The sequence below is a fragment of the Akebia trifoliata genome, chromosome 4, assembly GCF_017979445.1.
Source record: "Akebia trifoliata isolate Shusen 1 chromosome 4, ASM1797944v1, whole genome shotgun sequence".
Classification (NCBI taxonomy): domain Eukaryota; kingdom Viridiplantae; phylum Streptophyta; class Magnoliopsida; order Ranunculales; family Lardizabalaceae; genus Akebia; species Akebia trifoliata.
The window spans coordinates 41,657,895-41,683,900 of NC_141378.1; the positions used below are offsets into that span (position 1 = coordinate 41,657,895).

The 26,006-nt window shown below is 34.5% G+C and overlaps 1 protein-coding gene and 1 pseudogene across 1 annotated transcript; one reads left to right on the top strand and one right to left on the bottom strand.

Annotated features, from left to right (window-relative positions):
• Positions 1–227: 227 nt before the first annotated feature.
• Positions 228–2,654, top strand: LOC147405027 (pollen-specific leucine-rich repeat extensin-like protein 4 pseudogene; annotated as a pseudogene).
• A 13,302-nt stretch (positions 2,655–15,956) lies between these two features.
• On the bottom strand, positions 15,957–23,029 carry LOC147405028 (lysine histidine transporter-like 8). The gene is given in 7 exon segments (XM_086441153.1): positions 15,957–16,571; positions 17,130–17,261; positions 18,432–18,859; positions 19,885–19,965; positions 19,968–20,017; positions 22,613–22,931; positions 22,934–23,029. Coding segments are annotated over 7 exon segments (1,566 nt in total). The 5' UTR covers positions 23,001–23,029; the 3' UTR covers positions 15,957–16,082.
• Positions 23,030–26,006: the final 2,977 nt, after the last annotated feature.

Here is a 26,006-nt window from a genome sequence, read left to right on the forward strand (position 1 = left end):
TCTAAAGCCAACAGAGATTCCCATAATTATCCCTAAATTTAGAGTGATCTCTAAATCTGGCAAAACAACATTTTATGGACCAAAATAGCCTCTCATTCCTCCCAAAACAACAGACCCCAAAACAGAAAAACCCTAAAAAAAGGGAAATAAATTAATCTCGTTGTCCAAATTTCAAACATCCCCACATCTCTCTTCTATAACAACCCCTTCTCATTCAAGCCTTTCTCATGGCAGCCTTGGGCCACTGCAGCCCATCCAAAATGCAGGCCTCAGGTTGCTTCTTTGTTCTTTCTATCATCCTCTTCTCCTCTTCCTTCATCTCTTTCTCCTCGGCTCTCACCGATGCCGAGGCCTCTTTTATTGCTCATCGCCAACTATTGACGTTCCCTAAGAATGGTGATCTACCCGATGACATAGAATATGAGATCGATGTCAAGATAACTTTTGCCAATTCAAGGCTTAAACGATCCTATGTTGCCCTTCAAGCTTTGAAGAAAGCCATTTATTCCGACCCATATAACATAACTGGGAATTGGGTCGGAGCCGATGTTTGTTCCTATAACGGTGTCTTTTGTGCCTCCGCACTCGATGATCATAGTTTGAGTGTCGTCGCTGGTGTCGATATTAACCAAGCTGATATTGCGGGTCATCTCCCACTTGAGATAGGCTTGATGACCGATCTCTCCCTTTTCCACATCAATTCAAATAGGTTTTGTGGGATTGTCCCGAAAAGTTTCTCGAGGCTATCGCTTTTACATGAGCTCGACCTTAGTAATAATCGCTTTGTGGGCCCTTTCCCAGATGTAGTCCTAAAGTTGCCCGCCTTGAAGTATCTCGATCTTAGGTTTAATGATTTCGAAGGGCATTTACCTCGAGAACTCTTTGATAAGGATCTCGATGCATTGTTCTTGAACGATAATCGATTCGAGTCCAATATCCCCGAGAATCTTGGGAACTCGCCTGTATCGGTTGCGGTTTTTGCCAATAATAAATTCAGTGGGTGCATTCCAAGCAGCATTGGCAAGATGGGAAATACATTGAATGAGATTGTTTTCTTGAATAATAACTTATCTGGTTGTTTACCTCAAGAAATTGGGTTGCTTGGCAATTTGACCATATTTAATTCTGAGTCAAACTCGTTGACTGGGCTCTTGACCAAGAATTTTTTTGGTTTGAAACAGCTAGAGCAGTTGGATCTTGCACATAATAGACTCACTGGGTTTGTTCCTGAGGGCATTTGTAAGTTGCCCAAGTTGACAAATTTCACATTCTCTTATAATTTCTTTAAGGGTGAGGCACTAGAGTGTGTGCCACGAGTTAACTCGGATATAGTTTTGGATGATAAGAGTAATTGCTTGCCGGATCGCCCGAGTCAAAAGAGTCCAGAGATATGTGCCCCAGTGGTGAGTCGACCCGTTGATTGTGGTAGGTCCAAGTGTGGATCCCCGCCGACTAGGCCAAGTCGGGTTCAACCGTCGCGGCCACGGCCGCCAACCATAACACCACGACCCCGGACTCCAAAGATATCTCCAGCGCCTGGACCAAAGGCGCCATCGCCTGATACCTATTCCCCGATTGATAAGCATCACCCACCACCTCCTCCTATTTCATCACCCCCACCTCCACCGCCACATGTTCCCTCTCCTCCCCCACCAATTCACTCTCCACCACCACCAGTGCACTCTCCTCCCCCACCACTTGTTTTATCTCCACCACCACCAGTGCACTCTCCTCCCCCACCAATTCACTCTCCACCACCACCAGTGCACTCTCCTCCCCCACCACTTGTTTTATCTCCACCACCACCAGTGCACTCTCCTCCCCCACCAGTGCACTCTCTTCCTCCACCCCCACCAGTGCACTCTCCTCCCCCACCACCTGTTATATCTCCACCACCACCAGTGCATTCTCCTCCCCCTCCAATTAACTCTCCACCACCACCAGTGCACTCTCCTCCTCCACCACCAATTTTCTCTCCACCCCCACCGGACCACTCTCCACCACCACCATTGCACTCTCCTCCCCCACCACCTGTTATATCTCCACCACCACCAGTGCACTCTCCTCCCCCACCAGTCTACTCTCCACCACCACCAGTGCATTCTCCTCCCCCACCAATTAACTCTCCACCACCACCAGTGCACTCTCCTCCTCCACCGCCAATTTTCTCTCCACCCTCACCAGTGCACTCTCCTCCTCCACCACCAATTTTCTCTCCACCCCCACCAGTGCACTCTCCTCCCCCCCTAGTCCACTCTCCACCACCACCAGTGCACTCTCCTCCCCCACCAGTCTACTCTCCACCACCACCAGTGCATTCTCCTCCCCCACCAATTAACTCTCCACCACCACCGGTGCACTCTCCTCCACCACCAACTCCATTGCCTGATATCATCCTTCCACCACACTTCGGAGCCCGATACTCATCACCTCCTCCACCAATGTTCCCTGGCTACTAAGTAGTTTTCTTTTAAACCACTTTTCTTTTTTTCTTTTTCTTTACTCAATTTTACAAAGATACCCACTTTTCCTAGTTGTTTCTCCTAACACAAATCCTCTCACTATGTAGAAGACTTCTTCCTCTCTTTATTAAGGATTTCACCTATGTAAAGCACACAAAAAGGGCTCTATTGTTATGTTCTCCTTCTCTTCAATTTCTCCCTTTATTTTATTTTATGTTTTGGTATGTAAACTTTGAGGTTGAAGGGGCTGCTTTCCCCTATATTAAGAAGAAAAATAGAATTTCATTGTCACACAAACAAAAATGAGGACATATGCTAATATATAAGAAAAAAAGAAAAGAAAAAAAAATTAATATTGGAAGGAAGAAAAAATTTGATGGAGCTAAATTTTTTTGGTCAAGAAATCAACATATTGATTTCTCTTTCCTCTAATGTGAGAATTACATATAGCAAATTTATGTCTTAAGAATTATTAATTTATTGAATATAACAAGTCTATCTTCAAGGATGATATTTGCAATATTGGCCTCCCATGGTCCTTGGGATTTTTAGTAGTAATCTTGATGAATGACACTGCATGGTGCAACAAATTATATTTAATTTGGGCTGAACATGTGTGGTACCTTAAAATTTGATTAGACTTGATAAGTAAGATATTCAACCCAATCGTAATGTCAAAAGAATTCGAGACGATTTAATCATTTTAGAGAAATTCGTAAACCTTTGCAGTGAAGTCCCCAATCGAAATGCTATCCAATCTCAAGTCCGAAAGTAACCAAGTTTTCAGGCCCAAGTAAGACCCAAATCCAGTACCATTGAAGCCCATATACATATCAGAAGCAAGGCAAGCATCATCCATATTTAGGTCCCTTCAAGCCTTGTTATCATTCATTATTATGGATTTATGGACCAAGAGTTATTGTATCCTCGTTTTAAGATGCTGCCACTCCTTATCTTTGCCCTAAAAAGATTTAGAACCATTAGTAATAGAAGAAAAGAGACATGAAGTAGAGAGCCAAGTCATCTCGAGGGCTAGCAAACTCAAACTCATCATTCATGCACTAAATTTGTATTTATATTTTTTTATTAGAATTTATTGAAATTAAATATAGAAGAGAAATTAAATACAATAATTCAAAAATACATGAAAATGTTCTATAGGTTAGAGTGGATAATAGCTTCCCTTCACGAAATTTCTCGTGTTGATAGAATTCATTCCTATAATATTCCTAATATTAGCTTATATTTTGAACTGTGAAAAGCTCACTTGGGTTGGACAGTTTGGGCCATTGTACTTCTAATACGCCCCCATCAAAATACACACACACACACACAAAATATATATATCCATTTACAAGTAAGTGGGTTAGTGGTTAGGTAATCATCGGATGCTTAAGTTTGGTTTTGAACTCAGGTTGCGGTATCACCACTCATGGAATTTTACCAACTTAGCAAGCTGATCACACCTTCACTTGAAGTATAATCTGAATAGGGTATCTTGAGAGAATCTTTTGGCCTAAAACACTATCGAACGATATAAGTTAATTCTTGGTATGTCGCAACTTTTTCTTTTTTGCAATAAATAAAGTGATAATCAAGTTCAACATACTTACAAAGAGCATAAAAGACCGAATTACAACTCATATAGATCACACTAATTATCATATAGAAAGCTAGCTGAATTTTAAATAAATAAAAAAAACTCCAAATAATGAAGAAAGGAAATCAAAGTGCTCTTAGTGGTAGCTATAGCAAGAATCACTAAGATATAGATTTATAACATTAATTCATTAAAAAAAAAAAAAAAAAACCGACTAACCTGATCAGGTTATACTTCACCCACTTGATTGCACCTGCGTGTTTTGACTCAAGATCGTAGCATCAAAATCTCATTTGTCTAAAATTGTGGAGTAAATAGAATTCTAAATGTGGTATTTTGTTAGTGATCCTTTAAGGACTTGGTTTGTCACGAGTCTCGTGTTTTCATGAATCGATGATATATTCCATCCCATGCACACCAACCAAAATCCCGAAAGTCGGTCCAGTGTGCAAGAGATGGAATAAACCATGAACCCATGGTGACCCAAACCAGTATTAAAATCTCTACCATAAGAGAAACCATGGGAGACTAAGGAGACAATCATTAACAACTTGCAACAATGCTTGTTTTCTGGGTTTGGAAAGGGTCACATAGAGAGAATTTATAGGCGTGATAGGGGGTAGGCTTGACTTAGGAAACTAAAGTTTTGTATTAAAGGTGTGAAAGGTTCTCAATGGGAATTTAATGTTATATATATATACATATGTTCTCTCTTTTTGTTGAAATTATATATAACTATTGTTGTTGTGAGGTGAGATCAGATGTCGTTGGTAGGTAAACTTAAATTAAAGGAAAATGCTGGAATGACATAGGGTATTTACTGCGATTCTCACAAGTCTGATGTGGGATGTGTACATAACCATAGATGTATTTCCTCGTGATATGAGTAAAAACATCTACGATTATGTATACATCTCCACGTCAGAATTGTGAGAATCACAGTAAATCCTATGTCACCCCAGGACAACTATAAATTAAATGTCTTGATCATGGTATTCCTTTGTGTTTTAGTGACTTGACTTTAAAAGAACCCCACACGAGCGGTACAAAGTGGGATGACAGAGGAAATGCTAGATGACGTGGATGTCACTAATTAAAAATCACCCAATGAGATGTGGAGGGGATGAAAATTATGGAAGACTTAATAATATTCCCACACCATCCTTTCTATACAAATTTTATTTTCACACCAACTTTTACTTACAACACACCAATCCTTTTAAAATTGATCAATCACAATCCATAAAGATGTCTCGTTCCTATAACAACAAGCAGTGTCTACATGACACATTTTTATTAGAATTTAAGACTTTGTAGTCAAGGAGAGTGCCTCAAGCGCACCGAAGACGCCTTAATACATGTGAGGTGAGCAATATAAATGAGGCGCACCAAGGCACATGTTTTGATGGCACCTCAATCAAGGCGCAAGGCACACCAAGCACGCGCCTCATTTAGAACTTAAATAAAATGCATTTTGTTCCAATAAGACACCAATTTCATATTAGATTCACATCTTTACATAAAAAAGATTTATTTTGAAAGTATAATTTTTATCATTAAAAATGTTGAATTTTATATTTTGTTGTTTTTATTGGCCTAAACTTGTTAGGGGTGTAGGGCTGGTCTAAGGTAGAGCCTACCTTTATAAGGCCAAATTAGGGCTAAATCAATCTCGGTTTGGATCAGCCCACCCGAGTCATGGTTCAAAATATTGAAATATATCAGCCAATATGTATCAGTATCAGCCAACATTGACCCCCCAAGCACTGAATGTTTAGATAATGTATCGATCGATTCAATATTGGTTTTTTTCCTTGACAGAAACATTCCTCTAATACGAAATTTTAAACCTTGATCCTATTTGTTGTTGTATCATAGTAGCAACAACACATGTTGGTGGCAAACTTCTACTATCTTTTCTTTCCTTATTCCTGATTTTCTTCCTCTCTAATTTTTTTGCTATTGTTGATCATTTTTCTTCTTCTTGAAGTGTTGAATACTTTAACGTTTTATAAAAATCATATTTATACATATTATAATTATAATTATAATATCTAGAATTCATCTTTCACTATTTAATTTATTAATTTTAATAATTTTATAATTATAATTTTGTTGTGCCCTGCTTCACTTAGGTGGACGCCTTGCACTGCACCTCAAGCACCAAGAGCCCTTTGTGGCTTTTACCCTTAGCAACTTGATGCTATATATTTACATATAAATATTTTTATTTATATATATATTTATATATTTATATATTAGATGTTTCTTCCTAAATATATTTATAAAATTAAGGAAAAAATTATAATATAAAAATTAATAGATTTAGAGGTTATGTGCAAATTTATTCACAAGTTAATTTTTTTTTATTATATATATATTTTTTAAGATATAAAATAAAATTTATGTGTTGATCAAAATAAAATTATACTTGCTCAATAAGCCCAACTCGTCCAAAACTACCGAACTTGGGCTAACCCCAATTCAACCCGATTTTAGAAACTCAACCTTGGGTTGAGCTTGGGTTAATGAGCTCTAACCCGATCATCAAGTTGGGTTGAGCCTAGGTTGACCCTCCAACCTGTCCAAGTTGCAATCCTACCACTAACTATAGTTTGCCCCCACTACAAGAAAATATTGGCTCCGCCCCTATAACCTGTCTTACCATTTCTTTCTAAATCACTCTCATAAGTAGTCCCATTGGAGCTTGAAAAACTTTTTTCATCTATATAAAAAGTAAAAAAAATCCAGCACATAAAATTTATCCACACCCAAGCACTTAAAATTTCATTGTTTAGCGTGTTATAAAGATATTCCTCTCAAAAAAGATATCAATATGGAAACTTAAAATTTCTCTTTTTAGGGACATTCTATTTCTACACCAACTTTTACTAAGAGCACCCCAATTCATGTGATATGTCAAGAAATAATTTAGTACACATCTTGGAGTGCTCTTAGTAGAAATTAGTGTGGCAATAGAAACTCTCCTTTTTTATTCTTTGTTATCTTATAGAGTGAGTCTTTGAGCTACCTATCCCAAACATTCTCTAGGGTCTCTGAAAGAGTTTTTTTTTTTTTTTTAAATTAATATCTTTAGCAGAAAGATGCATTTCTGTGGGTGATGAAAAGTAGACTTTTTTTATTGGAAAGGCCCATCAACTTTTCAACCTCCATGCCTAATCTCAATCTCTTTTTCATCTTTTATAAAAGTAAAAGTTGGTTTTATATCTGATCTGATGTGCTCACATTATTCTTATGGTTTGTGTGTCTCACTATTCTTCCTAAAATTTTAATGAACAGAGATCTCACAACTCACTGCACAAAGTTGTTCTCTTTGTTTGAAAGGAATCTTAGCTGAATGGGAATATGTGCCTCCTAATGATGCTTTAATCACTGATGTGAAGTAAGAAGGTTATGTTGATATTCCTCCTTGATGAGGCTGGACGAGTATAGTCATTTTGGTAAATTTAACTTAACTGATTAAGGGTATCTTGGGTAATATTTAATTGTTGGGATTTTGGGTCATTTTTTTTTCACTTTTTGGGTTGTGCAAAAGTTATTGAATCAGAAATATTTTCTGTATGTTTAACCAAATGGTCATATATAACCAATTCTGTAATTATCTATTATTATCAAAATGGTTATATATTGTACCATCACATTTGCTATTTACTTATTTATGCTTTTTTAGATTTTTTTTTTGTTTGATGAAGGGGGCATCTAGACTTACGTCTAACTAGGGGGGGAGGATGAGCCAGAGCCTGAATCAAAGCATATAGGATTGTCTCTCCAGAGAACATGCAACACATGCACATCACACGCACCAAGTGAGGGAATGCCCTCGCGGGTGGCCCCGAGGAAATATTGCTCATATTGAATATTGAACACACAACCTAAGGACTCTCATTATTGGATTCGAAATTGCCATTGGGCCACCCCCTCGAGGTCTTCTTCAAAACTTACCTTCAACTCAAAAGCATAAAGCTAATTTGATCAAATTGTCCATAAATCAACGATTGTGCATCAGATAATGATTTTTGTAAAAAATTGGATATATAGCCGCTTTTGTAAATATTAAAATATATAGCCGCTTTTGTAATTATATAGCCACTTCAGTAAAAGACATGGCTATTTTAGTAATTTTCTCTTTGGGGGGGGTGTTTAGTAAGAAAATATACACAATCTCATTTAGTAGTGGGCCATAGGAGTTACAAAACTCTCTATGGGACTCAATGACAATCGAGGGACTCAATGACAATCGAGACCCATACGTTCTTGTGTTGAACCTATGAAGCTGTAGGCTCACTTCAAACTTTCAATATATGAATAAATGAGGTATTCATCCCTTCGAAGGGATCGATGCAATGTGCCTGTATCGATCCAACAAGTGTAGAACACTTCATAAATCTTGACATACTAGAACTTTCTTACTATTCACAAGGCTCGACATTAATTTACCAAAGCCCTCTAGACTCCTCCAAAGTATCCCCCAACGATTTTGTTTTTCTCTCCCAAGGAATGATAAATGAATTTCATAAAAATAAAAAAACATATTTTGTAGGTGTTTAATTGCACCTAGGAAAATGTCTAACAAATTTTGATTTTTGGGGGTGGGGTCATCATGATTTAATGGGAAAATTATTTTTTCAAAAAATGACTTTTCTTTGAAAATATGCGATGATCCCTTGAATCTCCAATGTGATGGATTGATGGGTATCCAATAAGAGAGAAAAAAAGGATTTAGATTCGTCGCCAACTTTAAAAAAGAAAAATGATACTAGGTATTTTTATTATTTGTATTCATGGTTTATTTCAGTTTAATAACTTGTTATATGCTATTTTGAGTTGTTCATTTAAATAGGCTGTAATTTATTTGTTTTTAATCATTAAAAAGTTTAGTTGAAAGAGATGGTTTGTGATTTTTGGGGTTCTACACAGGCGGGTTGAGCTTGGTTGGCGATCAACCCACGCATAACCCTAACTTAATAAACACCAACCCGCACCCTTACCCAACCCAAGCCGGTTCTTCGAATTAATTTATTCCTCATTAATATTAGGTAATTTAGTATTGATAAAGGTTCATATAAAGATAATTAACATGTGAAAGAATTTAAAATTTACAATTATTTACCCTAAAAATGTGTTTCAAAATTTTATATACATAATATTATAAGAAATTTTAAATAAGAAGAATAGAAAGATTAACTAAAATAATTATTTCTTATGGTTAATAGTAATTTTCAATAAAAGAAAACATTTAAAGTTTTAATATAATCATTGTATGACAATATAGAATTATACAATAATAATGAACCAATTATTTATTTAATAAACATAATCACATGTTATTTTTTATTTTTTTAATATTGATAAACAAAAACATATATATTGAAATATTTTTAAATTATAATCATATTAAGTTCGGGTTCAGTTAAATCAAGTTTGCCGAAACCTATGCCTGAACCCAATCCGATTTGAATCGGGCATTTTTTTTTCGGTTGTCCGAACCTGAGGCCAAACCCAAGCTGACTATGCCCAAACCTGACCCTTCGGGTTCAACCCGACGGATTTCGATTTTGCCAACCCAAGTTGTTTTGTAAAATTCATAGTTTAATTTTCATATAATATTTCATTTATTGTTGATGATAAGTTTTGAACTCAAGACCTCTTGAGTGTTTTCTTGTAAAAAGTAGTACTTTCCTTTTTTGGTGAAATATAAAAGAACTCTTTTCTTTTTCCTTTTTTGTTTTACTTTACTTTATTGGTTTTGAAAGTTGTAAAAACATCTCTTTATGATCCCTCTCTCTTTAATGCTTGAGTGTGAGAGAGATAGAGACTGGGCCTCGCGCGCACATAGGGGCCCGAGGCACTGTGGGACTACAACCCATTGAGTTTGGGGCCAACCCGTCGGAAAACCTTAGTGCGCGCGTAGGGGGGGTGCAGATTTCTGAATTTAAGCCTCACGTGGGTGCGCGTGATAGGCCCGTTTTTGTTAAACTTTTATTTTTATCTCAACCGTTGCTACCGTTTGATTTCCAAGATATTGTTATTGATACAATTAATAATGATACTAACTGAAATTAATAATGATACTATTATTGCAGTTCTCTCCGAAGCCAATCTTGTGGAAAATCCTAAGGAGTGGGCAGTAGACACTGGTGTTACGAGGCATGTGTGTGAGAACAGGGAGATGTTTACTTCCTACAATTTTATGGGAGACGAAGTGGTCTATTTAGGAGACTCAAGAACATCTCAAGTTGCTGAAAAAGGCAAAGTGACCCTTAAGCTAACTTCTGGGAAGACACTAGTACTCACAGATGGTCAATTTCTTTATGGCATATTAGATAAGGTCACACCAGTTTAAGGAAATTAAAGAATTTAAGTATTTTACCTAATTTAGAAATAAGGAGTTAGATAAATACGAAATTTGTGTAGAATCAAAATTTACACATAAGCCACACTATAACATATCAAGAACATCTTCAGAACTTCTCAGTCTTATTCATACTGATCTTGGAGATTTTAGAAATCTTGAGTCAAGAGGAAGTAAAAGATATTACATTACTTTTATAGATGATTTTTTTAGATTTACAAGAGTATATCTTTTACGAAATAAAAATGAAACAGAAGATATGTTTCTAAAATATAAAAATGAAGTAGAAAATCAATTAAATAGGAAGATTAAAATATTAAAATCTGATAGAGAGGGAGAATATGATTCTAATCTCCTTAGTCAATTTTGTGAACAAAATGACATTATACATGAAGTCACGCCTTCATACTCACCTGAGTTAAATGGAATAGCGGAAAGAAAGAACATATCTTTAAAAGAGATGTTAAATGCGTTACTTATAAACTCTGGAATGCCTGGTAATATGTGGGGAGATACTATTTTGACTGCATGTCACATTACTAATAGGATTTTCCATAGGAAATTACGAAAAACTCCTTATGAGCTTTGGAAAGGTTATGCACCCAACTTAAATTACCTTAAAGTGTGGGGGTGTTTATATAAGGTAGGACTCCTATAAGCCAAAAAGAGAAAGATAGGACCTAAAACAATTGATTGTGCATTTTAGGAAATTCGAAATATAGTACTTCATATAGATTTTTAACCTTAAGATCTAATGAAGATGGTATTGATAGCAATGTCATCATTGAAGCTAAAGATGTTGAATTTTTTGAGGATATTTTTGTTATGAAGGTTAAATCTTCTTTAAGTTCTAATGACAAAGGAAAAATTGTTATAGAAAGAGAAATGTCAATTCTTAAATCTTTGCCTAAAGAGATAGATCTTAGTGAGATAGTAAAAGAAATAGAACCTAGGAGTAAAAGAATTAGAAAAGAAACCAATCTAGGAGATGATTTCTATACTTATTTGGTAGATGATGATCCGTTATCTTATCAAGAAGTAGTGACATCTCCTAATGCTATTTTTTGGAGAGAAGCCATTAACAGTGAATTAGAGTCAATCATGTTAAACCATACTTTGGAATTAGTGAAGTTACCTAAAGTCACCAAACCTATTGGATGCAAATGGGTATTTAAAAAGAAATTAAGATTAGATGGATCAATAGATAAATTTAAAGCAAGATTGGTAGCCAAAGAATTTAGACAAAAGGAAGGGGATAGATTACTTTGATACGTAATCTCCAGTTACTAGGATTGCAACTGTTAGAGTTTTAATAGCCTTAGCTTCTATTTACAAATTAGTAGTTCACAAAATGAATGTCAAAACTGTATTTTTAAATGGCAATTTAGAAAAAGAAATTTATATGGAACAACCTGAAGGGTGTATGGTTCCTGGTCAAGAGAATAAAGTGTGTAGGTTAGTAAAGTCCTTATATGGGCTAAAACAAACACCTAAACAATGGCATGAGAAATTTGATTCTATGCTTAAGTCTAATGGATATATTTTTAATAATTATGATAGGTGTGTGTATAGTAAATTTAGTGGTAAAATTGGTGTAATCATTTGTTTGTATGTAGATGATATGTTGATTTTGGGAACAAATCTAAAAATAGTTGAGGAAACTAAATATTTCCTAAAATCCAAATTTGAGATGAAGGATTTAGGAGAATTTGATATCATGTTAGGGATTAAAATAGTTAAAAAAGATGAAGGATTTGTATTGTCTCAAAGCCATTATGTAGAGAAAGTTTTAAAGAAGTTTTGACACTTTGAGAGTGTACCTGTCTTAACTCCCTTAGATCCAAACATGAAGTTAAAAAGGAATAGAGGTGATAGTGTGTCACAAAAAGAATATGCTAAGATCATAGGAAGTTTGATGTATTTAATGAATTGTACTCACCCAGATATAGCTTTTACTGTGGGGGTGTTAAGTAGGTTCACTAGTAATCCTAGTAGAGACCATTTGACAGCATTAATAAGGGTTCTCAGATATTTGAGAGAAACCATAGACATGGGCTTACATTTTAGTGAAAGTCCAAATGCGTTAGAAGGGTATAGTGATGCAAACTGGATATCAGAATCTGATGAATCTAAGTCTACTAGTGGTTATATTTTTATGCTAGGTGGAGGGATTGTCTCTTGGAAATCATTTAAGCATATATGTATGGCTAAATCTACAATGGAATCATAGTTCATTGCATTAGAGTTAGCGGGAACTGAGGCTGAATGGCTAAGAAACTTATTGATAGGTATTCCTTTATGGGAAAAACTAATGCCATCAGTATTTATCCACTGTGATAGTCAAGCTGCTATAGTCAAGGCTAAAAATCATATATATAATGGTAAAAGTAGACACATTCGTCTTAGACATAATGTGGTCAGGCAATTATTAATGAATGGAGTGATTGCTATTGACTTTGTAAGGTCAGAAAGCAATTTAGCAGATCCGTTAACAAAACCATTAACTAGAAGGTTAGTGAGTAAATCATCGAGGGGAATGGGACTAATGCCTATATAAATAATTAGTCTGTGATGGAAACCCAATCTATATGACTGGAGATCCCAAGAAATAGATTCAATGGGTAACAACAAGTCACTGAACTAATTGATGAAGCACTAGTGAAAAAGAGTTGACAAACTTTTGGTCCATTTCCTATGATGTTAAGTAGTGCTTATCTATAACGAGTTAAGGATGAACAAAAGTTCTTAATATAATCCATAGTCTTATTGGGTAGTGTGTAATAGTCATAAACACACTTGATGAATTTACCTATGTGAATGTAGAAGTGGGCCCGCTTTTTATGAATAATATGGGCAATTATTCTAAAGCATTCATGAAATACCAAGATTCGACACATGACCGAAAAGTGTCAAACCATAAGAACTCGATCGATCCTAGAAAAAAAGATACGTATGATATGATAGTTAAACTTACATTAAAAGGAAAAGGGTTAAGTAACCTAGTTACACCAGGTCCCTGTGAGTTCTGTCTATCTATACTAAGTATCGATTAAGTCCAAGAGACATCGATATTAGGTATCCGGTATTTCAATTTGTACGAGCAGCAATTCCTTATCTTCTTACTATGAATTTGTGGGGGATTTTTGTAAAATTCATAGTTTAATTTTCATATAATATTTTATTTATTGTTGAGGATAAGTTTTGAACTCCAGACCTCTTGAGTGTTTACTTGTAAAAAGTAGTACTTTCCTTTTTTGGCGAAACATAAAAGAACTCTTTTCTTTTTTATTTTTTATTTTACTTTACTTTATTGGTTTTGAAAGTTGTAAAAACATCTCTTCTTTCTTTAATCCTACATCGGGTAAATGCGAGGAAAGTTCTCAACTTATTTATGATCCCTCTCTCTTTAATGCTTGAGTGTGAGAGAGATAAAGACTGGGCCTCACGCACACATGGGGGCCCAAGGCACTGTGGGACTACAACCCATTGAGTTTGGGGCCAACCCGTCGGAAAATCTTAGTGCGCGTGTGCGCATACGTTGCGCGCGCAGGGGGTGTGCAGATTTCGAAATTTAAGCCTCACGTGGGAAAAAGCATCTACGGTAATGCACGCATTATCAGGTCATTGTGTCACCCCCAACTCTAAATTTCAATGGTGAGTCTATAACTCAAAGAGTTAAACAAGTTGTACAAAAAACGTGTATTACAAACTTTCTGATCTTTCTTCTTCTCCAATAAAAATCTTGTTGCTTGTAAAAAGTTCAATCTAATCGAGTTCGCCGTAAATCTGCTACTTCCAAGTGCACGGTTAGCAGACAGTGACTGTTGAATCTTGAAAACCAAGCGTCTGGAACCGATTGCATTAAGGATTCAATCCTAAGGAGGCGAAATTGGTTTTAACAACAGCGACTTCTCCATGCGTCAGTCACCGACAAATTCTTTCAATTTTCTCGAATTATTTACATTATAATATTGCTTATAATTCATTGTTTCAACAAATCAGGATCATAATTATTCCAACAAGTTGCAGTCCTAATCTATATACTCCACTCGCTCATTTCTCTTTTATTTTCTCTTATTGTATGTTATTTTTGTGTTGTTTATTTAATAAGGCTGTAATTTTTTTTTTTGTGTGTGTGGTTATAATCATTAAAAATTAAGGTTAAGAGAGGTGGTTTTAATGGAGAGAGAGAGAGAGGTGTCCATTTCATGTCTATGGACTCCACTCACTCATTTCTCTTTTTTTTTATCTTTATTTATTAATTCTTATAGCTTTAGAAAGATTTTCTTTCCATCTCTCTTGATCTTTCTTAAAGTCGTTTTCTTCTACGTTTGACTCTTAAGAGTTAGATATTTAGTGTCCTTATTCAGTGTTTGATATAATCATAACTAATTTGCTTAATTAGAAGGCAAAGTTGGTATGATAAATAATTATATGGAGATTAAAGTCCATGGCCCATCTATCAAAATAAATTTAGATCACCTAGTCCAATGGGGCCCATGACTGTACGGCATGGTCAAGTGTAGGACTGGCAATGATTTCAAATATATCCGATGTCTGAACCAGACCGAATCGATCCAAAAAAAGATAAAAAATTGGAATTTTAAATTGAAATCTTAGTTTCAATACAATTTTGAATCAGATTCGGATGTACCCCAACTGCTTTGAAAAAAATTCAATCCGAACAAATTTTAATATTTTTTATCGTTCTTGATTTCATATAAATACATATAGATAACACGTTTTAGTCTTTTGGTTTTCCTCTATATATGTAGTTGAAAAATGGATTTTTTTTTATTTATTAATTTGAGTATTGATTATTTGAAAATAAGGCATGTGTTTGGATCAGATCAGTTTCAGATAAAGGATGAAATGAAATAGATCGGATTTGATTCACATATTCATTAATCCGATCAGATCGGACACATGTTTAGAAAAATTCGAACCAATAATGGAGTGGTATTGATCTGGTACCGAATTGATCCATTGCCAGCCCTAGTCAAGTGGGCAAATGCGAAGAACATATTGGTCAAGACTATTTTAAATTTGAAATCCATCCTTCCTAGGTAAGAGTCATATTATTTGTTTTCTTCATGGATTTCAAGTCCTCACTCTCAAATAGTGGATCCCAATAGGCCCAAATAATAGTCCAATGCCCAAATAACCCATAATAGTTAAGTATTTAATTACTTTAATCAAAACCCTACAAATATGAAGAACTACTTACCTTTCAAATTTTCAATATTTTGATAATTGTGATTCTACGTGGAAATTGATTTCCGGCCATTTGATATGAGATTTTTGTGAAATTTATGGGAAATAATAGTTCGCTTCCACTCTGATATAAGTATGAATGGATGAAAATAAATACGTTCAAAGGAAATAGAAAAATTTGTATAAAAGGTTTTGAATCACGAAAGAGTGGTATTTGTATAACTTATAACAACCTTCATGTATCATTCGAAGCATTTTATAAGATCTAGAAAAAAAATTAAACACATTTGAATACTACATGATTCAATAAAATCTGAAACAACTAATATATCAAACCATCCTTTAATACAAATATCTGAATGAATGTGAACCCCACACACAAAATTCTATAGGACATGTAGAGGTCCTCATCATGGATAATCTTACTTCAACTTTAGTTAGGTGGTTTAAAGAATTGAAGCTTTAAGCCATTAGTCACCATACTCCAAACACCTCCAATGGAAAAAACCAAACTAAAAGCAATACCCAACCACCCCAAAATCCAATTGAAATACCAATTAAAACTATATTTTTGGGGCCTTTTTATGAGAACCCACATGAAGCAAGGGTAAGCAAAGGTAACTGGAAGAGTGAGGCCTCCCATAAGGCCTGCGAGGCTCGAGAGGAAAGGGAGTGCTACACCAACAAAGAAGGAGAAGAAACAACAGAAGACTCGGAAACCAGAACGAACCCAAATTGAACAAGGGCGGTTGGTACGACTTGTGTAACCAGCTTCAAAGCTATCAAAGACGGGCATCGAGTATATTTGAAAGGTACTAAGGCAGTTGAACACAACTAAGAGAAAAGTCGTGGCGAGAAGTGCTCGTGAAATGTCATGTTTGTGAAATCCATACAAGGCGTTTAAAATCCCTCCCGGAGGCATCTACAACAAGAAGCATTAGGAAAATGAGATTCATATTCACGAACGTCAACGTAATTAATTATAAAACTAAACATTTATATAATAAATCAGAATCCTATTTGGGACATGTGCACCCATATGCATGTACGTATCTGTAATCGTGAACCCCTAAATAAATCACGAAAGAAAATAAAAAATAAAAGAAAATGCATAGAACACAAGAAGATTTGTAGTGGTTCGGTTGTGCCTATGTCTACTGAAAAGATGAGAGTAATTCACTAATTCCTACAAGAGAATTAAAGTCTGGATTTCTCCTAGTACTTCGAAGACTTCAATAAGACGTTAACAACCTCAAAAACCATGTTTTCTTTCATTATAAATAACTATACAATAATCTCTATTTATATATTTTATTTTTCACAAAAATGATGGGTTTTATTATCTTTTTCCAACGATATTTCAATAAATATTACAAAGACCATGTGAGAAATTATGGGTTGAATTGCAAAGGCAATAAAATTTTGCAATTAAAGTGAAAAACTGAATACAAATAAAGATTGTGATGATAAGTGTACTTACAAGGTTTCCATAAGCCCAAAATCCTCCAAGGGCAACAGGGAACAAACACATGGAAATGAAGATATATGCAACCTTGGCTCCTCTCCACATGGGTACATGAGCGGGGTGTTTAAACGTTGACGGCATTGTTGCCTGAAGAACCAAATTATAAATTCTTTAGAATTCCACACGATCGAAAGCGAAAATGCCCAAAGATTACCCACCAAAAGAAAATGTAAGAGAATCGATTTTAAATCAAATAAGAATAATAAATTGAAGAGCTGCACAAAAAGAAAATTATTCAGAAAGATGGTATTTTCAAAAAGGAACTATCTTATGAGCCCATAGCCTATCCATCACAGTCCTTGTCCTACATAGGGCTGCAACTCGGGTGGGTTGGGCCGGGTTAGAAATCAACCCACACCCAACTCAAACTTGGCAAACATCAACTCGTGCCCACACCCAACCTGCCCTTGGGCATGAAATGCTCAACGCAAGTCAGGTTAGTGTGGTCGATTCATTCCTCATTAATACTAGATAATTTAGTAATGATGATGACTTATATAAAGATAAGTAGTATGTAAATATATATAAATTTGTAATTATTTGTCCTAAAAATATATTTCTAATCATACATAAAATTATAAGCAAATGTAAAGAAGATGATGATGATTTACTAAAATTTGAAATTGAATTGTGAAGGACAAAAAAACAAATATATTTTAAAACATCTTTAAATTATAATCATATTATGTTCGAGTTCAGGCAACCCGATCCTGTGCCTGAACCCAAGCAGATTTGATCCGGTCAAAAATGTTCTTGCCCACATCCTAGCTAACTACACCCAAACTTAACCGAAGGTCAGGTTCAACCCATCAGATTCGGGTTTGGCCCGCCCAAGTTGCAGCCGTAGTCCTACATTAGCTTTATATCTAGAAGCAAGGTCTTATAAAAACCTTATATCCTACTTGGTTGATTTGGGACACCCCAAAAGAGATGGAACATTAGAGTGAGAAAAAACATGCTCAAGCAGGCAAGTTTGGACTAGATTATTTCATTTAAAATAAGATTATGTAGTTCCTCTCTCTTCATGGATCTCATGAACACACCAAAGACTGGAGGGACCAAAAAGGTTTCCCAAAATGGGCTCCAACACCCCATCAAAAGTGTATCCTAACAGGCCTACGTGATCACGAAACCAGAAAAAAAATAACAAGAAATAAACTAACATCATATAACTTAAACCATAAATGCATGTGTGCCCCATTGAAGAGAAACAATATTATCTCAAGATCACTAGCTACTATAAGCTCATATTTATACCTGAATCTCCAAAGCGAGATTATGTCCTCTGAACGCGAAAGCTATGATTCCAAGTGCATTCATAACCGAAAAGAACGAAGAAGAGAATGAAGGGAATGAGAGGGGATCGTAAGAAATGTTTGGTGGCCTTGTTTGGCTAACCGAAAGGACCCACACCATTGTACAGTAAATGATGGCTGTTATGGCTCCAACAAGAGAGAGACCCGCGATTGAATTAAGGTTGGGGAGTTGAGCTAGAACGATACATAAGGAAGTGAAAACTAGATACCATTCAACGGTCGATAGTGGATTCGATGAACATGAAGGCCCGCAGACTATTTGAAAGAAGAGTTTCATCGTCTCGCCTCCTATGAGAATCAAGGCTGTTCCGGTCCCTGCTGAAAGGTAAACTGTAGGGAAGAGTGCAAGCCACACACCTAATCTTTCACCTAAACAACAAAAGAAAATTAAGTAAAATTATGGACAATGTGATAAACCATGTTGAGATTTGTACTTCAAACTATAAACATCTTTCATTGGGCACAACTTATGAGGATTGGGTTATAGCTTCCCGGTCATAAAAGCACTTTTGGAAGTCGAAGAATTTTCTGTAGTACCCGATTTTTCCTTACGGATTATGTGAGAATCCAAAAGGAACTAACATGGTTTTAAAGCTCGGTTTCAAGTCTCATCTCGTCCATGCCAAATACCGAGTTGTATTGGACGAGTTTTCCAATACATTTGAGACATCACGTTCAACAATGAGAAAAATGAACGTGGGGTGGGATTTTAGATCGCGTCTGATACATTGACTTGTCCATCTATCTCGTCTATGCCTAATAATGAGATGACTCAGGTGATACATCTCGATCTCGGACGAGTTTTGAAACCATGGGAACTAAAGTAGGCAAAAAAATTGTGGTGACAAATGTCCCAATTGGTTGAACTTATTTATTAGAAATGTCCATCTTGATTTCTCTTTTTCTCTCTCCACACATATCTCTAGAGGAAACTATGATCAATCAAACACAATGCAGTATCCCAAAGTTGCATTTTACCAAACATTGGATTGCTTCTAGAAGCACTTTCAAAAAATCGGCTATCTAATCGGTGAACTTTTCAAAACTTCGCTATTAATTAATATAAAAAATACCAATTTCCCAAAAAATCAGTGACTTTTACACTATCCCCTCCACTCGATTTTTTTGGTCTATCACTCAGCCCAAAAATTTTCGGACACTTTCCTAAATTTATCAATATTGACCCCCTGAATAATTTCTGAATCCGAAGTTGGTTACCATGTTTGAGACCCAGCAGTGAAATGTTCCAAAAGCGCGCATTATCCCAAAGATCGGAGGTTAGCTAATGTTAATAGTAAATAAATACTAAATACAATATTTATAAGTTAGATTTTTATCTACTAGAAGAATTATACATCAATGAAAAAGTGGGTGATGGAATGATAAACTCTCACCGAATGCTGCTTGTGAAAGTTCTACATATCTGTTGTATCTTTTACCAGGAACTGCTTCATGTAGCTGGACTAGAATCCACAAGTATAAAGTTGCCAAAAGTAGGCTATGGTCAAGGATATTACCCCCCAACTCCTGCAATTAACCCAAAACAATATATAAAATACTATAAGAAGGCATGCAAGATATCCATTGACCACGTTTTGATATTTCTCATTTAAATTAATTAATTTTATGATTTATCTATATATATATATATATATATATATATATATATATATATATACTTTATATGAAATAATACTTTATGATTAGCATCAATTAATCTAGTTCATAATATAAAAGGTTCATATTTTATGGTGTGACTATGTATATACTATTATAATGAGAGAAAGGTGAATATTGTTGATTGAATTTTACGTTAATTAATATTTTAAAATTATAAAAATACATTTAAAGTAATATGTGAGTATTATTGATGAAAATATATATTAAATAAATTTTTATATTATAAAAGTACTCTTTGATATATCTTTTGCATTTTAAATAATCTATTAATAATAACGTAAAATAAAATAAAATTTATGTCTTTTAAAATTCTTCGACAAGTAACAAGATATACAACAACATAAGCCTGTAATTTGGAGGTGTCTTCATTTTGAGGATTAGCATGTGTTCCTGAATGAAAATTATTCTTTCCTTCTAATTTTTAAAATGTACATTAGGGTTGAGAAAATTTTCTTAGAGATTTCTTAGATATATATATAGGGTAGCGTTCAATGGCTAATTTTTTTGTCATTAAATTTTTCAAAATATGAGTTAGAAGTTTTGGAATGGACTGATTTTGGTGAGGATGATCTCTACGGTGAGGAGATCATCATCACCAAAAATCAGCCCATTCCAAAACTTCTAACCCCATCAAAAATAGTTTACAAAAAATGGACGGTCCACGATTTTTCAACTTATAAACATGGGTTAGAAGTTTTGGAATGGGCTGATTTTTGGTGAGGATGATCTCCTCACCGTAGAGATCATCCTCACCAAAAATCAGTCCATTCCAAAACTTCTAACTCATATTTTGAAAAAATTTAATGACAAAAAAATTAGCCATTGAACGCTACCATATATATATAGATCATCATCACCAAAAATCAGCCCATTCCAAAATTCTAACCCATGTTTTAAAAAATATTTTGCCAAAAAATTAGTCATTGAACGCTACCTATATATATATATATATATATATCCCCCAATCTTAATGTTACTTTTGATGCTCTAATTCAAATTCCATTATAGATTTAAAAAGGGCCATCTTGGTCGAGTCAAAGATTCGATTTTGACTAAGTTAAGTCAAGTCAAATCAAATCACGTTTCCCCGTATTTTTCATATGAGGAATGTAGTACTAAAACCTGTGTTTTTCCCAGCCTTAAACGAGTGTTTGAGATGGGGGGGTACCCAAGAGATTTCAAACGAATGTGTGTAAAGGAAAGGGTAAATTACACTTTCACCCCTATAATTGAGCTTTATTCTAGGTCGACCCCCTAATCTTTTGACAATTGCACTTACCTCCCCTATAAACAGGCTCACCTACTCCCTTCATCTCCTAGTTTGACTAAACAGCTTAAAAAAAAATAGTATTTTACATTTTATAAAGATTATTTTACCGTTCGTGAAAGGGGAGGCAAGTGCAATTATCAAAAGATTAGGAAGTCAACATGAAATTATGTCAAATTACAAGGGGTTAAAATGTAATTTACACAAAAAGAAATATGTGGTTTTCCTCTTATCTCAGCCGTATATTTGAGGAGAGTCTCAAATCTCGTTTGAGGTTAGAGAGTTGCTATTAGCACCACAATTTTTACTTATTACACTTCAATTTGTGAAATTAATTATCTATCACACCCCATTTAAAGATTAAAATACATTATTCAAACATTACAAAGGTTTGATTTAAATTATTATCTCAACCTTACAAAATATTTTACTACTCTTTCAAACAATTCCAAAAGTTGTTTATGATTATGATCAGGCTCATATAAAATCCTCAATCCAAAAATAGAAATCTAGCAAAAATAATTGAGATAGGAAGTAGGGTCCATTTACTTATTTTGTTTACTAATTGGGGTGTAATAAGTAAAAGTAAAATTTCTAAAGGAAACCCCCCACCCCTTACTCATGGCTGTCTGGCAGAAAACCCCAAATTGACCATCCCCCTTCTAGTTAAACCATTGACATTTAAAGTCAATAAACAAGGGGTGAATCTCTAAATTCTTTAAATTGAGGGGATTAATATAAAATAAACCTTATTCTTTAGGATTTTAGTAAAAAACATTTATTAGGTCGTGCAAAATGCAAGATTAGGTTTACTGTTGATCGAAAGTTCGATATCTCTTTTAATTGATCAATTAAAAGAGAAATTTTGATTTTCATTTAAAATCCCCCCATCAAAAAATTTAAATTATAAAATCAAATTTTCACCATTAATTTCATGGAGGGTATTAATAAAATTTCCTTTAATTTAATTTAATTTAAACCCCTTAGACTTAATTTCAATAGTCAAGGGGTGAAACTCTAAAATATATTCTTTAACATTATGTGGGGGGGACTTAGTTAAAATATACCTTATTCTCAAAGGATATCATTGCAGAAAAAAATAATAATTTAATTCAAAAAAAAAACACAAAGAGAAAAAAGATTAGGTAAGATAGGGAGGAGTTTAATTAACTTACCAACCAAGAAAAGAGAAGGCAACAGGCAAGAGAAGAGCTTGAAAACCAACACCAGCATTCAAGTTATGAAAAGCTGCATAGTGTGCGTTTCCATTACGAGATTCAGTAATAGGAAGCCACGCGTCCTGTGGATTGAGCTTAGTGAGATGGCCCACCTCTTCAAGATACCCTTTCATGTTGATTAGAGCTCTCTTCATAGGTGTTCCTATAGGACTTAGAAACCTTGGAGATATTAATGAAGTTGGTGTCCATGTCGAAGATGATTTTGTCTCCTTTGAAGTTGGTCTATGAGGTGATCTTTGACCTGTTGGTGTTAGTATTCTGGTGTTGATGACACTCTTGGTGTTGCTGGTATCGAAACTAACTCCATTTCTGGTCTCTCCTCCATTAACAAACCTCTCTCTCTCTCTCTCTCTGTTTCTCAGAGTGTGAGAGTGAAGTGGAGGTGTGGAGATTTTATATATAAATAAATGGGTGTGATTTGGAGTTTTAGATATGGTACCCTTTAGGTTTGGTGAGTATTTGAGATGCCTCCCTGTATTTTAAAATTGATGATGGTTTCCCTTGATCGGTATCTTGTTTAATAGATTTATTTGAAATGACCAAAATGTCCTTGCCTTCAACCTGTAATCATGGTCTAATATAATAAATAAATTTACTAAACTCATGGACGAGAGATCTTAATTAATATGACTATGATAATACACATTAATAAGAAAATACGAGTAAAATGGGTATTTCACCAAACTAATATAATATCATATTTACAAAAAAAAAAAAAATTAAAAGAGCTGTTATTGGTACCCCAACTTCTACTTATTAGACTCCAATTTCTTATAATTAAAGATTAAAACACACTCTTCAAACATTGCAAAAGGTTGGACTCAAATTATAATCTCAAGATTATAACACTTGTTCAAACAATTTCAGTATAATCATGAATAGGCTCATACAAAATCTTAAACCTAAAAGATAGTAATCTAGAAGAAAAAAAAAATGTATAAGAACTTTCATTGGCACTCAATTTTTACTTATTTTCAACCAAACACTTATTTTCTTCATTTTCAATTGGAGAGTAATAAGTAAAAGTTGGGATGTCAATATCCACTCTCAAATTTTAATAGCTTTTAACTGTTTAAAAATAATAATTTATGAGAGCTATTATTTCCACACCAACTTTTGGTAACTCCACATCAATTGTGTGCTATTCGTTGATAATTTACATAGGAATTGGCGTGGCAATAGTAGCTCTCATTTTTTTTATAGGTTGAATTAGATGTTGAAAAGTAAGGTGAAAATTTTTACCATCTGAAGATTACTTATTTGGGAAGAAAATTTAAAAGACAAAGGCATTTTGGTCATTTAAAAAATATTTGAATGAAGACCAAGGTCAAGGGAGGTATATCATCAATTGGAAATATGACTTTAAAACTTGTTTTGAGGTCTCATATCGTCCACGAACAAAATTGAGTCGTCTCATTCAACAATGAATGCCCTCCGCCTTATTTGAGAAATACATTAGATTTGAGGTGACTTATCAATCGATCTCATTAGTGGACGATATCGAGATAAATCTAATTGTGGGAAACATTTGGGGGTAACTCAAATATTATGTACCCCGAGAGTTGGGTAATGCTATCCAACTATACCTCAACTTTTGCCACGTGGTACGCTCTCTTGGGCCCACTAACGCTGAATATTGTCCATCTTTTAGTCGACCAAAAAAAATGAGAGTAAGTTTTTGATGTAGATGTATTTTTCCTATAGTGTATATGAGACTTAATCCTAAACACCATTTATTACTGGAACAATGGGTCCACATCATTCCCTACTTTGCTATGTACAGATGGCATCATTTTATTGGATATCCATCAAGTAAAATAAAGACGTAACCACATCAAATTTTCTAAAAATCCAATCTCATTGAGTGGGTCCAATTTGTAGCACACTTTGTTGAATGGGGGCTAACATCAAACCTTTTGTATCACATGAGACATCAAATTCATGATCTCCATGTTTTCTAATAAGTGGGCCCATAGCATTTAATATTTAATATTAAAAAAATAAAGTCCAAAAACATAAATTAAAGGATTTCTGAGATATGTTTTATAGACAGCTTTTTCTTTTTTCTTTCTTTATGTTTCCTAAGCACGCCAACCCATGCCATCATAGTCCCTGAAAGAATTATGACCCATCTTGGAAAGAAAATCCTATTCAAAATGTTGATGATCATCATAGAATTTGTGGACCCCTTAAAAGATACTTTTGTATTTTTTTGCATTTTGGGTAAAATGGTTGTACCACTTTTTAGAAATTTACTGTTTTTAGAGCTGTCAATGGATCGGATCAAACCCAAAATCCACTCCCTTCTGATCCGATTAAATTTTTAATTTGGATCGAGGTTTTCGATTTGGTCATTTTGATTTTGGATCCAAATATATTATATGAGTCATGATATTTTGACTTACTCACATGGCATACTCAATCGAAAGCCCTAACATGACAAGTTCAAAAATCATAGATCTGCTCTCTTCTGTTCTTCTCAAGATACAGACCGCACTTTTTTATGGGGAACCAAAGTTTTGTGTCCCGATGAGAGTAGATCTACGGTTTTTGAGCCTATCATGTCAGGGGTGTCAATTGAGCATGCCACGTGGGTAAGTCAGATTATCGTGTTGATACTTAATACTATGATCCGGATTCACAACCCATTTTCATCTACTAATTGTTGATTACTAATCTCACGTAAGCCTAGAAAAAGAAGAATGAAGTTTGCTTATATTTTGTATATAAAAATCAGATTTAATCTTTGCTTGGAATTGATCCAATTGTTATTGGATCTTTTTTGATCTTATTATTGAGACCCAATAATAAAACTCTATTGAACAAGGATCTTTATTATTAATAATAATAATAATTTTTGAATAAAAAATACAAATCATTAGAATTCTTTGGGTAGTCTTAATATGCCCCCCTTAAACTTATAGTTCTCTTGAAAACTAATAGAAAATAACTTAAATACCCTCTTTTCAATTTCTTTATGAAAATCTTTGAATGTTTTCTATCAAAAATCCATTGTCTTCAATCTATTGGATAAATATTTTTACTCTCATTTTCAATATTAAGATGTGCAATTAGGTTCTTTTTTTTTAATAAGATCAATTTTCAAAATTAGTGTTAGCCAAACGAGATTTTAGATTATGAAAATGTGTTTCAATAATTTGATTCTGATAATCCATAATCAAAATCGATAATCGGGTTCTACAACTCGAGCCAAACACCCCCTAAGATTTTCATAACTAATTCAAATATTGTATGAATTTGATTTTAACAATTTAGAAGCAAATTTTTTAGAAGGACCAACTTCCAATCTGTTAGATCAAGGTTTAGGAGA